This window comes from Mustelus asterias, chromosome 5 (assembly GCF_964213995.1).
Source record: "Mustelus asterias chromosome 5, sMusAst1.hap1.1, whole genome shotgun sequence".
Lineage (NCBI taxonomy): Eukaryota > Metazoa > Chordata > Chondrichthyes > Carcharhiniformes > Triakidae > Mustelus > Mustelus asterias.
This window is the reverse complement of record NC_135805.1, coordinates 137,714,892-137,732,445: the sequence shown is the minus strand read 5'-3', so window position 1 is coordinate 137,732,445 and position 17,554 is coordinate 137,714,892. Positions and strand designations below refer to the sequence as shown.

General features: G+C 46.2%; 1 protein-coding gene across 1 annotated transcript in view; it reads left to right on the top strand.

Annotated features, from left to right (window-relative positions):
- The window catches only part of capn9 (calpain 9), a 71,313-nt gene extending 55,311 nt beyond the window's left edge, over nt 1-16,002 (top strand). Inside the window, exons 18-20 of the mRNA XM_078213354.1 lie at nt 7,137-7,253; nt 11,167-11,225; nt 13,362-16,002. Of these exons, the coding sequence (XP_078069480.1) occupies nt 7,137-7,253; nt 11,167-11,225; nt 13,362-13,388 (203 nt within the window). The 3' untranslated portion in view covers nt 13,389-16,002. The remainder of the gene's footprint in view (nt 1-7,136; nt 7,254-11,166; nt 11,226-13,361) is intronic.
- The last annotated feature ends 1,552 nt before the right edge of the window (nt 16,003-17,554 follow it).

Sequence of the window (17,554 nt, the reverse complement as noted above, 5' to 3'; positions counted from 1 at the left end):
GGTTGAAATGCTTTCAGGATTACCTCGAAGCCTCCACAGCGGTCACCACCGACGCCGACAGACTCCGGGTCCTCCACGCGAGGGTAAGCGACGCTGTATATTTAGCGATCCGTGGGGCCACCGACTACAAAGGGGCCCTCGAGCTTCTTAAGAAGCGCTACATTAAACCACCGAACGAGATGCATGCTCAATATCTCTTAGCCACTTGACGGCGGCAGCCCGGCGAAATGACGGAACAGTACGCGTACGCGCTCCTACAGCTAGCCAGGGGCTGTAACTGCAAAGCAGTGTCGGCAGACCAGAACATGAACGACCTCGCTCGAGATGCGTTTGTGGCGGGAATCGGCTCGTCTTACATCCGCCTTCGGCTGTTGGAGCAAGGTAATCTCGATCTCACTAAGTCCATAGAGCTAGCGGATGCGCTAGAAACGGCCTCCAAAAGTCTGGCGATGTACCCCGACGACCACGTGGAGACAGCGTGTCAGGGGCAGTCACAGACCCCACTTCATTCAGCGGGACCGAAAAACTGCATGATTGCTTTCCCACCCTTGGGCCTGACGACGGCAGCAGCTCCAGGCGGCCCGTGGTGTTACTTCTGTTGGGGAGTGAAACACACTCGGCAGCGATGTCCCGCTAAAGCGGTGTTGTGCTCCGCCTGCGGCAAGAAGGGGCATTATTCGAAGGTATGCCGATCCAAACTTTCATCCAGGAACAGCAGTGCGGCGTGTGACTCCCCGGAGCCGGTTTCCTCGTCGTCGGCATCATCAAGGGCTTCTTCCACGTGCGAGGCCAGGACGTCGCCATTCCAGACGACGGAGTCGCAAGAGACGCGCGACCACCAGGGGCCGCTGGTTTTGGCACCATCGCCCACGTGCGACCTATGGGGGCAGCCATTTTGGTCGGCACCGACCACGAATGACCAGCAGGGGTCGTCATCATCCATCTCAGCTGCCTGCAGTGGCGCCCACGAACCAACGGTGGCGTTGATCATCCTGGACCAGGCAAAGCCTCACAGACTCGACAAGTCCATGATGGACATACAGGTAAACAAACGCACGATTTATTGTCTGTTTGACAGCGGGAGCACGGAGAGCTTCATTCACCCAGACGCCGTGAAGCGGTGTGGCCTCTGGATCCAGCCTGTCAAGCAGACAATTTCGATGGCGTCAAGGTCCCGGTCTGTCACCGTGCTAGGGAGTTGCGTGGTAAATCTGACGGTGCATGGCACGGTTTACGAGAGCTTCAAGCTCCTGGTGTTACCGCACCTTTGCGCGCCAATACTCCTAGGACTAAATTTCATGGTCCACTTGAAGAGTGTAACCCTACAGTACGGTGGGCCACTCCCTCCGCTTTCAGTGGGAGACTCGCAGCCTCTAAATTGCCCAACGCGCTCCATCTGTAGCCTCTCGACGCTTAAGATTACCACACCCTCTTTATTCCAGAATCTCGTGCCAGGCTGCAAGCCCATCGCGACTAAGAGCAGGCGTTACAGCGCTGAGGATCGGATCTTCATTCGATCTGAGGTTCAGCGGCTCCTCAAGGAAGGGATCATACAACCTAGCGCTAGTCCTTGGAGAGCGCAGGTCGTGGTGGTCAAGAGTGGGAACAAACCCCGGATGGTCATAGACTATAGTCAGACCATTAACAGATACATGCAGCTGGATGCGTATCCCCTCCCGCGCATATCTGACATGGTCAACCAGATTGCGCAGTACCGGGTGTTCTCCACCATCGACCTAAAGTCTGCTTACCACCAGCTCCCCATTCGCCCAGAGGACCGACAATACACGGCTTTTGAGGCGGATGGTCACTTGTACCATTTTCTAAGGGTTCCTTTTGGTGTCACAAATGGGGTCTCGGTCTTCCAGCGTGCTATGGACCGAATGGTGGACCATAACGGACTGCGGGCTACCTTCCCGTACCTGGATAACGTCACCATCTGCGGCCATGACCAGCAGGACCACGATGCCAACCTTCTTAGATTCCTACGCACTGCATCTCGCCTGAATCTGACCTACAATAGGGAGAAGTGTGTATTTCACACGCGCCGCCTAGCTATCCTCGGATACGTGGTGGAAAACGGGGTCATTGGCCCTGATCCAGACCGTATGCGTCCCCTCCTCGAACTTCCCCTGCCCACTAGCGTAAAAGCACTGAGAAGATGCTTAGGCTTCTTCTCTTACTACGCACAGTGGGTTCCCAACTACGCGGACAAAGCCCGTCCGCTCATCAAGTCTACCTCTTTTCCCCTAGCACCAGAGGCTCGTTTGGCCTTTGAAAAACTAAAAGCCGACATCGCGAAAGCCACGATGCACGCTATCGATGAGTCCATCCCTTTCCAGGTGGAGAGTGATGCATCGGATTTCGCCCTGGCCGCCACACTTAACCAGGCGGGCAGACTCATCGCCTTTTTCTCTCGCACCCTCCAAGGCCCCGAAATTCGACATTCGGCGGTGGAAAAGGAGGCCCAGGCCATTGTGGAGGCCGTCCGGCATTGGCGCCATTACTTGGCTGGAAAACGGTTCACCCTGCTCACGGACCAGTGGTCCGTGGCGTTCATGTTCAATAACACGTTACGGGGCAAGATCAAGAACGATAAGATCTTGAGGTGGAGAATCGAACTCTCCACCTATAATTACGACATCATGTATCGTCCAGGGAAACTCAACGAGCCCTCGGATGCCCTGTCGCGTGGAACATGCGCTAGTATGCAGGAGAATCGATTGCAGGCTCTCCACAATGACCTCTGCCATCCGGGGGTCACTCGGCTCTTCCACTTCATAAAAGCCCGGAATCTACCCTACTCGGTGGAGGATGTCAGGTCTATAACCAGACGCTGCCGGGTATGCGCGGAATGCAAACCGCACTTCTACTGACCTGACAGGGCACAACTCGTTAAGGCCACTCGTCCATTCGAAAGACTGAGTGTAGATTTTAAGGGCCCCCTTCCCTTGACAGATCGGAACGTGTACTTCCTTAATGTGGTTGATGAGTACTCACGATTCCCCTTTGTCATTCCTTGTTCCGATATGACCGCTGCCACGGTTATCAAGGCATTTCGTGATCTTTTCACCCTGTTCGGGTACCCCTGTTACATCCATAGCGATAGGGGCTCGTCGTTCATTAGCGATGACTTGAGGCAATTCCTGCTCTCATACGGAATTGCCTCTAGTAGAACCACGAGCTACAACCCTAGGGGTAACGGACAGGTTGAACGTGAGAATGGTAACGTCTGGAAGGCTGTCTTACTGGCATTGAAGTCTAAAGGCCTTCCAGTCTCCTGTTGGCAAGAGGTACTCCCTGATGCGCTCCACTCCATACGCTCACTCCTGTGTACGGCAACCAACGCTACTCCCCATGAGAGACTGTTTTCATTCCCTCGGAAGTCTTCCTCTGGGACCTCATTACCGTCTTGGATGACGTACTCAGGACCTGTCCTCCTGCGGCGACATGTTAGGACCCGCAAGTCCGACCCTTTGGTTGAACAGGTCCATCTCCTCCAGGCCAACCCTCAGTATGCCTATGTGGCATACCCTGACGGGCGAGAGGACACGGTCTCGATTCGAGACCTGGCGCCAGCAGGGGGCTTGGAAACCCCTGTCGCTCCCATACCTCCTGTTAGAGACCCCCCAACTATTGTTTCCCCTCCTGACATGGCGCGGGCAGCATTGGGACCATCACTTAACCCTTTTACTCCCGTGTACAGCTTGCCTGAGTCCAGGAGATGGTCGCCACTTCAAGGCGTGCACGAGTTCAGCGGATTGTCACCACCTCGGGGTCTACCGGCCCGTGAGACATTGGAGGAGCCGTTGGATACCGCCTTGGGGAGAACGCCACCGCGAGTGCCTACACCGGTGTCATCGCCGGTGTTGAGGAGGTCACAACGACGGTGCGGTCCCCCAGACTGTCTGAACTTATAGACTGATGAACAATTGTTCTGTGTTTTGTACCCCGCCGGCCTTTGTTTTCAAAGGAGGGGTGAATGTGGTGAACCATTGTTGGTTCCCACCAGGTAGTGCTGAGCCAGGGTCTGGCCAGTACTATGAGTCTGTATATATGTTACTGTTGGGGTTAGGGTTGGGCTGTTCTACATGTTACTGTTGGGGTTAGGGTTGGGCTGTTCTACCTGTAATATAGTTCTTATGGTACATCCCAGTCGGGCTCCGCCTCCTGGGAGAGGTATAAAGGTCACTACTCTGTCTGGGAGCCTTTAGTCTGGGATCGTGTATTATATATGGTAGCTCTATTGTTGTAGTCAATAAAAGCCTTTATTTCCCCGAGTACCTCTAGCCTCGTGAGTTATATCGCGCATCAATTATGTACTTGTAACTCTGGAGTGGTACTCGGGACATTGGGCTGTAACCTCTGAGTTCCCCAGTGTCAGATTGGTGGGGAACCCCTCTCAGAATGTCCCAGGCAAGGGTTTGCATGGCAATTGCCAGCAAGTTCAGACTTTCCCTGGGCAATTGGCCTGCGATTTAAACTGCAAACTTTGGGTGGTTCCGACAGGGTTACACCAAGTTGCTGTGGAAAAGTTAAAAGAATATAATCCTCCTCTAACTTCTGGGTAACTATTGTAAAGACACAGGCTACCTCCAACCCCCAAGCCCACCAACCCCTTCCCCACCAACAGGACTGTTTCCCCCCCCCTCACACCCTCAACAGTATTCCCCACTCCCGTCCCCAACCCACGTGGGATTTCCCCCATCCACATGGGACTTCACCCACCACATCTCCCTGTGGGCGCGACTCTTACCCCCCACAACTGCCCGAGGATTAGCTCCCTCTGACCTGACCTCCTCCCCCATCCCTCACTCCCTCAAGTGTCCTCCCTCACTTTGACGGAACTGGGCTTTGTTACTGGCCCTCGGGACCAGCTGTGCTGCCTGGATCTCGCCCAGCCTGGGTCAGAACATCAGACGAGATAGGATCAGATAGGCAGGTACATTGTTAGTGCCAAAATTTACTGCAGGGCAGCAGTGGATTGTGGTACCCGGAAAGTACATCCTCATTATACTTAGTTCCTATCCCCTTACTGTTAATATGACTATACAATGAGCACATGATCTTTGACTCCGAGACAAGATTGCTACAGACATAGCCACAGCTGATACCATCAACAAGGATGGTAAATTCCAACTTTTAGTTGGAGTTGGTGTTTCAGTGCTGAAATACATTGGACAGGTTGAATAATGAAAGAGATTGGGGCTTGAAGCAAAAACACAAGGAGCTGTGATCCCAGCATTGCTAAGGTCTGGAATAATGATCCAAGGATTACTGGGAGCTGGAGTTCTGATCCCAGAATTACCGGGATCTGGAATAATGATCCCAGCATTATTGGGATTAGGAATAGTGATCCCAGCATTACTGGGATTAGGAATAGTGATCTCAGGATTACTGAAATCAGGAATAGTGATCCCAGCATTACTGGGATTAGGAATAGTGATCCCAGCATTACTGGGATTAGGAATAGTGATCCCAGCATTACTGGGATTAGGAATAATGATCCCATCATTACTGGGATTAGGAATAGTGATCCCAGCATTACTGGGATTAGGAATAGTGATCCCAGCATTACTGGGATTAGGAATAGTGATCCCAGCATGACTGGGATTAGGAATAGTGATCCCAGGATGACTGGGATTAGGAATAGTGATCCAGCATTACTGGGATTAGGAATAGTGATCCCAGCATTACTGGGATTAGGAATAGTGATCCCAGTATTACTGGGATTAGGAGTAGTGATCCCAGCATTACTGGGATTAGGAATAGTGATCCCAGCATTACTGGGATTAGGAATAGTGATCTCAGGATTACTGGGATCTGGAGTTCTGATCCCAGCATTACTGGGATAAGGAATAGTGATCCCAGCATTACTGGGATTAGGAATAGTGATCCCAGTGTTACTGGGATCAGGAATAGTGATCCTAGCATTACTGGGATTAGGAATAGTGATCCCAGTGTTACTGGGATTAGGAATAGTGATCCCAGTGTTACTGGGATTAGGAATAGTGATCCCAGTGTTACTAGGATTAGGAATAGTGATCCCAGCATTACTGGGATTAGGAATAGTGATCCCAGCATGACTGGGATTAGGAATAGTGATCCAGCATTACTGGGATTAGGAATAGTGATCCCAGCATTACTGGGATTAGGAATAGTGATCCCAGCATTACTGCGATTAGGAATAGTGATCCCAGCATTACTGGGATTAGGAATAGTGATCCCAGCATTACTGGGATTAGGAATAGTGATCTCAGGATTACTGGGATCTGGAGTTCTGATCCCAGCATTACTGGGATTAGGAATAGTGATCCCAGCATTACTGGGATTAGGAATAGTGATCCCAGTGTTACTGGGATCAGGAATAGTGATCCCAGCATTACTGGGATTAGGAATAGTGATCCCAGTGTTACTGGGATTAGGAATAGTGATCCCAGTGTTACTGGGATTAGGAATAGTGATCCCAGTGTTACTGGGATTAGGAATAGTGATCCCAGCATTACTGGGATTAGGAATAGTGATCCCATCATTACTGGGATTAGGAATAGTGATCCCAGTGTTACTGGGATTAGGAATAGTGATCCCATCGTTACTGGAATTAGGAATAGTGATCCCAGTGTTACTGGGATTAGGAATAGTGATCCCAGCATTACTGGGATTAGGAATAGTGATCCCAGTGTTACTGGGATTAGGAATAGTGATCCCATCATTACTGGGATCAGGAATAGTGATCCCAGTGTTACTGGGATTACGAATAGTGACCCAAGTGTAACTGGATTCCAGGTCAGTGCCTTAACAGAAAATGTAAAAGATAAACATTCCAGAATCCTATATCATCATTATTAGTGGTAGTAATTATTCAGACATTCTAAGCTCAGTGTTCGTGACTGGAGAGGTTTAGAGTGACCAACAGGAGTAAAACAACATGGCTGCAGCCACAGAAGATACATGAAGGGGGCTTTGTGTAATGAGAAATGTGGAGTGAATGTGCATCAGAGGAAAGTGGTCACAAGATCTGTGTCTCCTGGCTTCTGTCCAATGTGCTGGGGTGAAATTCCAGGTGTCAGGTCTCTCAACGGTTTGGTTTCCAATTCAGCTCTGATTGTAATTAAACTGCAATTGTTGGTCCCCAGGGTTTCACATCAACAACCAGTTACTGCAGCTGTTGGTCCTCCGATACACAGACGAGTACCTACAAGTTGATTTTGATAACTTCCTCCGTTGCATGGTTCGATTGGAGACTTCATTCAGTGAGTATTAATTTGTTAACTATCAGAAAAAGATACTTGCAGTCCCTCACTGACCAAGACAACCTCCTGATCTTTCAATGGAAATGCTTGCATTTGTATAGCACCATTCACGACCTCTGGACATCCTACTTTTCAGCCAATGAATTACTTTCTGAAGCTTGATCACTGTTGTAATGTGGAAAACATGGCAGTTAATTTGAGCTCAGCAAGCTCCCACAAACAGCAATGTGATCATGCAGATCTGTATGGAGTTTGCACGTTCTCCCCGTATCTGCGTGGGTTTCCTCCGGGTGTTCCAGTTTCCTCCCACAGTTCAAAGATGTTAGGGTTAGGTTAATTGGCCATGCTAAATTAACCCTAGTGTCAGGGGGATTAGCAGGATAAATATGAGGGGTTACGGGAATAGGGCCTGGGTGGGATTGTGGTCGGTGCAGACTCGATGGGCCGAATGGCCTCCTTCTGCACTGTAGGTATTCTATGTTTATATAATCTGTATTTTTTTAGCTGAGGTTGGCTATTGGCTAGTGATAAACAGTACCCCTGACAGAAAATGTTATAATATTTTCTCAGGGTGTGAGCATCACTGGTTAGGTCAGCATTTATTGCCCATCCATAATTGTCCTTGAGAAGAATTGGTGAGCTGCCTTCATGAATTGCTGCAGTCTGTCTGGTGTAGGTACACCCACAGTGCTGTTCAGGAGGGCCTTCCTGGTTTTTGACCCAGTGACAGTGAAAGACTGGACTTTATTCCAATAATTTCCTAACCAGGCTCACACCTCTTGCTCTCCATAAATTTCAGATCTTACAAAACTCTGTTGCCCCTATCCTAACTGGCACTAACTTCCATCCATCACACCCATTCACTGTCCTGCACTAATTCCTGGCCAGACAACACCTCCAAATTAAAATTCCCATCCTTGTGTTAAAAGTCCCTCCACAGCCTTAATCCTCGCTATTTCTCCAGCCACTTAACCATCCACTATCTCGGCCTTCCTCCAATTCTGGCCTCGTGAGCATTTCCCATGTCCATCACTTCACCACTGACAGCCGTGCCTTCAGCTGCCTAGGCTCTAGCCTCTTGAGTTATTTCCCTAAATCGCTCCACCTTTCCCTCTCTCCTTTCAGACACTCCTAAAAATACACCTCTTTGACCAAGCATTTGGTCACCTGTCCTAATATTACCTGCTGTGCGCCTGCCAAATTTTGGCTGACAACATTGTGAGGTGACCTGGGCTGTTTTGACCTGCTTAAGGTTGCTGAAGGCACCAAAGTCTGCAGAGGTAGCAATGTACTGCCACCTTGTGGTGATCTTGCTGCTGCAGGCTCAAAGCTTACTGCAAGTCATAGAATCATAGAATTCCTACAGTGCAGAAGGAGGCCATTCGGCCCATCAAATCTGCACCGACAACAATCCCACCCAGGCCCTATCCCCATGACCCTACATTTATACCCTGCTAATCCCTCTAACTTATGCGTCCCAGGATACTAAGGGGCAATTTTGGCGTGACCAATCAACCTAACCCACAAACCTTTGGACTGTGGGAGGAAGCCAGAGCACCCGGAAAAAACCCACACAGACATGAGGAGAATGTGCAAACGCCACATAGACAATGACCCAAGTCAGGAATCGAACCCAGGTCCCTGGAGCTGTGAGGCAGCAGTGCTAACTACTGTGCCACCGTGCCTGCTAACCTAAACGAAAGAACCATTGCCACTGTAAAGGACTAATCCAGCCATGCATTTAAGCCATCGAGCTGCTTTCCTTGTATCCCATCCTTTTTACACAAGAATCAGTCTTATTCCATTGCTTTGCGCTTTCTGCAGTACATGTAGGGGATTTTCACAGTAACTTCATGGCAGTATTAATGTAAGCCTACTTGTGACACTAATAAATACTAATATAAGCGTATATACATCAAAGTCTAGGAGAGAGAGAGACATACCAGAGTGGTACCAGGCATGAAGAACTTCAGAAACGTGAAGAGGCTAGAGAAACTGGGATTGTGGAGGTTAGGGGGAGATTTAATAGAAGTATTCAAAAATTGTGAAGGGTCTTGATAGAATAAATAAGGAGGAACTATTTTCATTGGCATGAGGATTGGTACCCAGAGGAATCTATAAAATCTCTACAGTGCAGAAAGAGACCATTCGGCCCATTGAATCTGCAGTGACTCTCCGAAAGAGCATGCCACCTAGGCCAGCCACTCTGCCTTGTCTCCATAACTCCATTCATTTACTATGGCTAATCCACTAACCTGCATATCTTTGGACTATGGAAGGAAACTGGAGCACCCAGAGGAAACCAATGCAGCCAAGGGGAGAATGTGCAAACTCCCCACAGACAGTGATCCAAGCCTGGAATTGAACTTGGGTCCCTGGTACTATGAGGCACTGTGTCGCCCATTAAGATTTAAGATAATTGGCAAAAGATCCAGAAGTGTGATGGGAGGTTTTTCATAGAGCAAGTTGTTATGATCGCAAATGGCTCTCTGTGGTTGGCACAATGGTTAGCACTGCTGCCTTACAGCACCAGGGGCCCAGGTTCGATTCCTGGCTTGGGTCACTGTCTGTGCGGAGTCTGCAATTCTCCCCATGTCTGTGTGGGTTTCCTCTGGGCGCCCTGGTTTCATCTCACAGTCTGAAAGAAGTGCTGGTTAGGTGCATTGGCCATGCTAAATTCTCCCTCAATGTATCCGAACAGGCGCCGGAGTGTGGCGACTAGGGGATTTTCACAGTAACTTCATTGCAGTGTTAATGTAAGCCTACTTGTGACACTAATAAATAAACTTTAAGAGAGGGCGGTGGAAGCAGATTCAACAGTAACTTTCAAAACAGTATTGTATATTGAAGAGCAAAGACGTGGAGGGCTATTGGGATAGAGTAGGGATAGTAGGGCTAATTGAATAACTCTGACAAAGAGCAGGCACGGGAATAATGAACAAAATATTTTCCTTCTATGCTATGCTGATTCCATGTCTGTTATATATTTAACCAAAACTGGAGTGCTGATTTGAAGCTTTTCTTAACACAGCTGGTGCAACTTATAGTTCAGGGAAAACAATAGGATAGCAGGAATTGGGATTTTGAGTAATGAGGGAGTATTTCATTAATGGGAGACCTTGAATAAGGAGGAAAATTATCAATTGGGATTTCACCGAACAGGGAGGAATGTTGGACCAATGCAGAAACACAAACAGGTATTGGTCAGGTCAATCTGCATGTAATTTGGATATACTCTTGTCCATATTTTGTCCAGTCCCATCAGATCTGTGTCTGTCCTCTTTGTTGTTCTGTGGTCCACAAAGTGGATAAAGGCCCAAACTCTGATTCCACTCAAATCAGCAGGACAATCACAGCTCATTGGTCTGTAACAAAGAGACCAAGGCTGCGCTGTGTGGGCTCAGGCATTTACCAACTACAATTTAATCCCAGGGAGCGGATAAGCTTATTTACTGACCTTTAAATCCAACTACTTGTAGTTAAGTATTTCTTTTAAGTTTATTAATTAGTGTCATAAGAAGGCTTGCATTAACACTGCAATGAAGTTACTGTGAAAATCCCCGAGTCGCCACACTCTGGTGCCTGTTCGGGTACACTGAGGAAGAACTTAGCCTGGCTAATGCACCTAACCAGCACGTCTTTTGGACTGTGGGAGGAAACCGGAGTGCCCGGAGAAAGCCCACGCAGACACGGGGAGAACATGCAGACTCTGCACAAACAGTGACCCAAGCTGGGAATCGAACCCAGGTCCCTGGTGCTGTGAGTCAGCAGTGCTAATCACTGTGCCACCCAGATTTGTCTTTCGTTAAATCAAAAGGCAAATTTCTCATGCCTTTATGAATAAATCATTGAAACGAAAGCAGTCGTGTGTTATGTGCCATTGTATTCATTGTGGATTTTATTTTAAAAACAGGGCTGTTTAAGTCATTTGACTCCCGGCAGACTGGTGAGGTGACAATGAACTTGATGCAGGTAAGAAATGACGCTTCAATCAACACTTTGTCCGAATTTAACTCTGGGATGGGCACTTCCAGTTTTTAGTGCAAATCCTTATACCCGGCCACACACACCTACACCGGGATGAATGCCCCTAAATCAGTGGTTCCCAACCTTTTATATGTCATGGCACACCTCTATACTATTAAAAAAATCTATTTTCTCTTCTTTCTTATTGAGAACTTAGTTTTTAACTTCTCCCTGTCCCCTAGCCTGTGTTTTTTAGCCTCAATCTCTCCCATTTCTCCCAACGTTTTTGCACCCTTGTTGAGTTTTTGCAGTTTGTGCGGGCACATGGGGCCTTTCTCTTCAGCTCCAAATCCTGCTGGTCATGTGCATGGGCCTGACCAGTGTAAAATATCTGAACCACGCACGTGTGGTTCTTTCCCAACCGGCGCATGTGCGGCAGGCCCAAGATCACTGACCCCAGAGCTGAAGACGGAGGTTAGCTTTAGTTTAAGTACATACATTTTGTATCATTTTGAATCTTTTTTTGCAGAACACTTGGAGAGGGGGTGGGGGGGGGGTGGGGGGGTGGAGGAGGAAGTCTTCAAAGCACACCTGTGTGCCACAGCCCACCAGTTGTGAACCACTGCCCCAAACACAAACAATATCAGGCCATTTGCATGTACATGGGAATGGAAACCACAAAAACCACATGTCCAAAAACCCATAGGGTTAACATTCCAGGCGAATGTTGGGATATACTTGTAACAGGTTTATTTGGAATCATGAACTTTTGGAGTGCTGCTCCTTCATCCTTTAAACTGGTGTTGTGAGAGTTCTTACTGTGCCCACCCCAGTCCAACACTGGCATCTCCACATCAGTGATATACTTGACCATGGCATCATCAAGTGGAAAGAGAAGTCATTTTATTTGAGTAACAGATTCCAACAAAATCAGTTTATTTCCAGTCAGATACTTTGTCCTCTGAAATCAATTTTGCAACATAACTTTTTTTTAAATTCTACTATATTTGCACTTCTCATTTGGCGTCCTGTCTTTAATAAATGTTGGTTTAACAATTTACCCAAAAGACAGGACACCCAACAGTGCAGCACACTTCAGTACTAGAGAATCAGCCCAGATTTTGTACTTAAGTCTATGTGCTGTGGGATTTGAACCTATCCCCTGCTGATTCAGAGGTGAGCCTTACTGAGCCACAGTATTACCATCTGACATGAGATCTCATTGTCATGGGCAGTGACACCATTTTCAATTACAGCTAAGGTGAGAAAGGTTGCACAAAGCTATTCATTAAGTTGCTGTTTTCTTAAGGTTCCCTTTTCAAGAAGATTACTGATCATTCTGTGAAAAAAAAGCCAATCTTGGTGGGTGTTTGAAGATCACTGACCGAGTTGAATTCTGTCACTACTTTACTTTCTCCCTCTTGGGGGATTGCGTGAGGTGGGAGTTCTTTTCAGTCACTATCACTAACCACCCCCCTCCCCAAAATCCCCACCTCAACCAACAGCAGGATCCCACTGTACAGGAACTATGCTATGTGCCGTTGCACTTTTATTGCTCTGTTGCACAGATGATATTCTTTCCATAATGTATCCAGTCAGTTCCCCAGTTTTATTCATCAGCACCCTGCTCCTGTGCCCAGTCAGTGTACTGCCCTTGTACCCACTGTCCTCCCGCTCTGGGACAGTATTGACACAAAGTGGAACAGTTTGAGTCAGGGAATGCACGGTGGCACAGTGGTTAGCATTACTGTCCTACAGCACCAGGGACCCGGATTCGATTCCTGGCTTGGGGACTGACCTTTTCCCTGTGTTTGCGTGGGGTTTCTTCCGGGTGCTCCGGTTTCCTCCCACAGTCTGAAAGACGTGCTGATTAGGTGCATTGGCCAGGCTAAATTCTCCCTCAGTGTACCCAAACAGGTGCCGGAGTGTGGTGACTTGGGGACTTTCACAGTGGCTTCATTGTAGTGTTAATGTCAGCCTACTTGTGACACTAATAAATACACTTTAAAAAAATGCCCTTTCCTTAATATCTGGGCTTTTCTTAACTTTGTTAATTTCAGCTGCTGATATTTTACATGGTGGATACAAAATCAGGACCTATTTCATTCTGTTTAACCCATGTTGCTGTGTTTTTTTCAACAGTGGCTCTACATGACCATGGGCATTTGAAGATGGAATTGGAAATCCTTGCACTTTGTGCATTCTGCCATCACAAAGATCTTGATTTCAGCATTATCAGGGGTACTTTGTGTAACAGAATGAGGTCTTATTGTTTACTTTGTATTGTACTTCAGTATGTCTGCTTGTCCTTGCTGTAAGTGTTTTGAAGAACATTCCTATTACTTGATGGTGTTGCTTTAGGGATTTATCTGCTCTGCTATTCCTCCATTCTGAGACCAACATTTACATGCATTTCACATGTATTTTGTGTTCTGAGACTAGAACAATTCATACCATCATTGCAACCTCTTCATGAGATGAGAAAAAAACAGGTCATTGAATCTCATCCCTTGCATCTAAACTCCCCTGACTTTTACATTAAATCTTCCACTGAAGCTCATCTAACTAGTACATTAATTGTTCTATATTGATTCTTCTAATACTTTCATCAAAACCCATCCCTCTGGTATATTAACACTCCCTTTGAACTCCAAGGATCAGGAATATGAAATCTCCCATTGTATCCATCCCTCCAGAATATCAGCTCTGTCATTGAGGCCCTCCACGTTTAGGCTGTGGAATACACCTCCAGGGTCAGTGGTTTGGGCAGAAACTGCCAATACTCAAGATTATATTGGATGAAGGAAAAGTATACAAAGGAATATGAGCACTGGTTGGTTAAATATGATTATAATTCTTTTGTTGGGTGGAGAAACATGATGCAGATTGGTTGGGCCAAATACTTGTTTCTTTCCTGCATTGTACTTTCCCATTCAGTCCATCAGTTTTGCAGTTTTCTCCCATTGAAAGTCATCCATCTAGTACCTTAACTCACCAATTAAAGGCTGCCCTACAATTATATTAACTCTCCCACTGAAGGCAATTTTATTTACCTGAATTAGTTATTTTCCCCATTTTTCACTCTTGCTAAGAACATGGATTATTTTATCATTGTCATCTCACCAAAAACCAAGATAACCGTGTTGAAAGTTCGAGGGAAGAAACCATTTATGAGTGGCTGAGGTGAATAGCATAGATGCATTTAAGAGGAAGCTAGATCAGTACATGAAAGGAATAGATAATATATTGATATGGTTGGATGAAGTAAGATGAGTGGCAGTCTATTGGGCATAAACAGTAGTATATACACAGCTATTCAACACTCGTTAACACTATTTGGGTAATTCTTTGTCATTTCTGAGGGCTTTTTAATTTAAAGAATTTAGCCTTTTAATGGCAAATTTGGACTGGCACATCAATATGGTTTTCTAAGTTGAGAATCACAGTTTAACTGTTAGGATAAGAGTGTACAAGGACTGTGTTGATGCTGTACAATGTCTTATAACATTCACTGGACACACAACTTGGTTTCTGTTTAATTGACCTCAAGTTTTTTGTGAAGGTACAGTACAGATCTCATGCCTTGCAACATCTTCTCCGTACCTCACCACATTCATCGCACTGACATACTGCCAGTTTATACTGTCACAATACTCAACAGAAAAAATGAGTGGGAGTTCAAAAACCACAGTATTTATTTAAAAGATGAAAGCTGATCCCACCATCTTATGTTGGTGGAGAGGAAATTTCCATCAGAACTATAATGTGCCTTTAAACCATTTGAAGCAAGACTGCATTTAGCTGCACACTGCCATAAACTGCAAGACCAGTATCTTAGAAACCCTACAGCACAGAGAGAGGCCATTCGGCCCATCGAGTCTGCACCGACCACAATCCCACCCAGGCCCTATCCCCATATCCCTACATATTTACCCATTAATCCCTCTAACCTACGCATCCCAGGACACTAAGGGCAATTTTAGCATGGCCAATCAACCTAACCCACACATCTTTGGACTGTGGGAGGGAACCGGAGCACCCGGAGGAAACCCACGCAGACACGAAGAGAATGTGCAAACTCCACAGTGACCCAAGCCGGGAATTGAACCCAGGTCCCTGGAGCTGTGAAGCAGCAGTGCTAACCACTGTGCTACTCTGCATAAAAAGTATAGCACGTGAAGAGAAAGAATGAAAATTCTCTTTATAAATAATGAGAAGACCTGAAGAATTTTAATGGATAACCTAAATATATCCACTCCTTTCTCTCCCCCTCCCATCTCACCCAATATATTCCCACTTAATCTAATCACAGGGTGATGCTTCCTTGACTCAAGACTGTCCCAGTTTGTGTCAATACTGGCCCAGACTGAGCCAGCACTCTTCCTGTTGGTATCAGGCACTGTCCCAGTGTCTATAAGTGCTGTGCCAATACTGCATTATTCTTACAGTACATCAGTGATGGCTTGAAAATGAATATATATTTCAATCATTATAAATTGATAGTCTCTCTCTAACCTGTTTGTCTCCACCAGAAGAGTTTTAGTTTCTCACATTTCCTTGTGCAATGTTCGTTCCATTGTTTTACTACAAGATGTTACTGAATTGCCAGTTAAATCCAATAAAAAAAATCAACTCCCATTCACCCAAAGATGCGAAAGAGCTTCCATGTCATTTTTAACCTTTAGTTTTGATTCTACTCTGCATTTTATATTGTTTAAATCAATTTTATATTGATGTGGAGATAATGGAAATAAAGTCTACAGCCAATACCATGTTTGTTTCCTGCCTCTGCATTGTTTGCATTTCAATTATTTCCTTATAAAGAACTCCTGCATCATTTTCTCAATACTGGGGGGAGGGAGGAAGGAGGAATGTAAGATCAGGGCCCATTAATATGATAGTCACAGAACCCAAAAGAGAAAATGCTGGAAAATTTCAGCAGGTCTGTCAGCATCTGTAAGGAGAGAAAAGAGTTGATGTTGAGTCCAGATGACTCTGACAAAGCATTTTCTCTTTTGGTTTCGGATTCCAGCATCCGCAGTAATTTGCTTTTATTAAAAATATAGAGTTCAGGGAAAACCTCTTTACCCAGTGATAGAACATAGAATGAGAACATAAAGTGGTGGAAATATTCAGCAGGAGTTGTAAAGAGAGAAACAAAGTTAATGCTCCAGTTCTGAAACGTAATAGGTTTTCAGCAAGTGAAGGGAAGGGTGGTGCTTAAAAGTACAAAAGGGATGGTATGTGATAGGGTGGAGGACAGGAAAGATTAAATGACAAAAGGTTTCATGGTCTGAGGGTTATGGGAAAAGTAAAGAAACAATGTGTCTAGAAGAGGTGTAACTGACAATATCCCGAATCACTGCCATTTGAAAGGAAATAAGAGAAACAAGGAGGGGATGAAAATGAAGTAAAAGTAATCAAAATGGGACAGGAATGGCGGTCTGAACTTGTCGAGTCTAGAATGCCTTAAAGTGCCTAGCTGAAAGGTGAGGTACTGGTCGTCAAGACTGCGATGCATTCACTGAGTTGGAACACTGCAGAGGAGTGGGATCAAGGTGGACAATCAAAATAACCCCAAGCTTCTTGTCGCATGTTATGTTTGTGGACTAAACAGACACATTCTACAAAGCAGTCATCCAGCCTGCATTTTCTCTCTCCAGTGTAGACATTGTGAGCAGCGAATACAGTAAACTAAATTGAAAATACAAGCAAATTGCTGTTTCTCCTTGGGAATATTTGTAGAATGTTGAACTTGCTACTGCATGGAGTGGTTGGAGAAAGTATTATAGGTACATTATAGGAGAAACCCGATGAGCATTTGATAAAATAGGATATGATGATATGAAAAGATGGGATGAAACTCATGTGGAGCAGAAACAATGGCAGACCAGCTGAGCTAAATGGCCTGTTTCTGTGCTATTTAATTTTGTAACCTCTCCTTTCCACCCCAGATTTGGTGCTAGGTACAACCTGTGGGGTGTCGGAGTATGACTGGCTGGGTTTTCCAAGCTGCCTTCATGTAGTTGACATGGTGATCGTTAGCACCCATGAAGGGAATTGTTAAATTTCTGGGGCTCCTTGTGTGGATCAGATATTTGAAAATCCCAGCTCTCTCAATCACTGGAAAGGCTTTTGCTTGCCCAGAGAGCTAGGAAAAATACCGCAGCATTCTTCACGAGTGACTAAAGCACCCTTTCTGGATCGCAGCTGGGATTTCAATCCTTTGCTTCCACTGACCTACTTAATCTTCAAAGAGCTGCAGAATAATATGGTGTGTGTTTTCAACTGCCAAACCAAGTTATTAAACAGAAACAAAACAAGTGACTAATAGC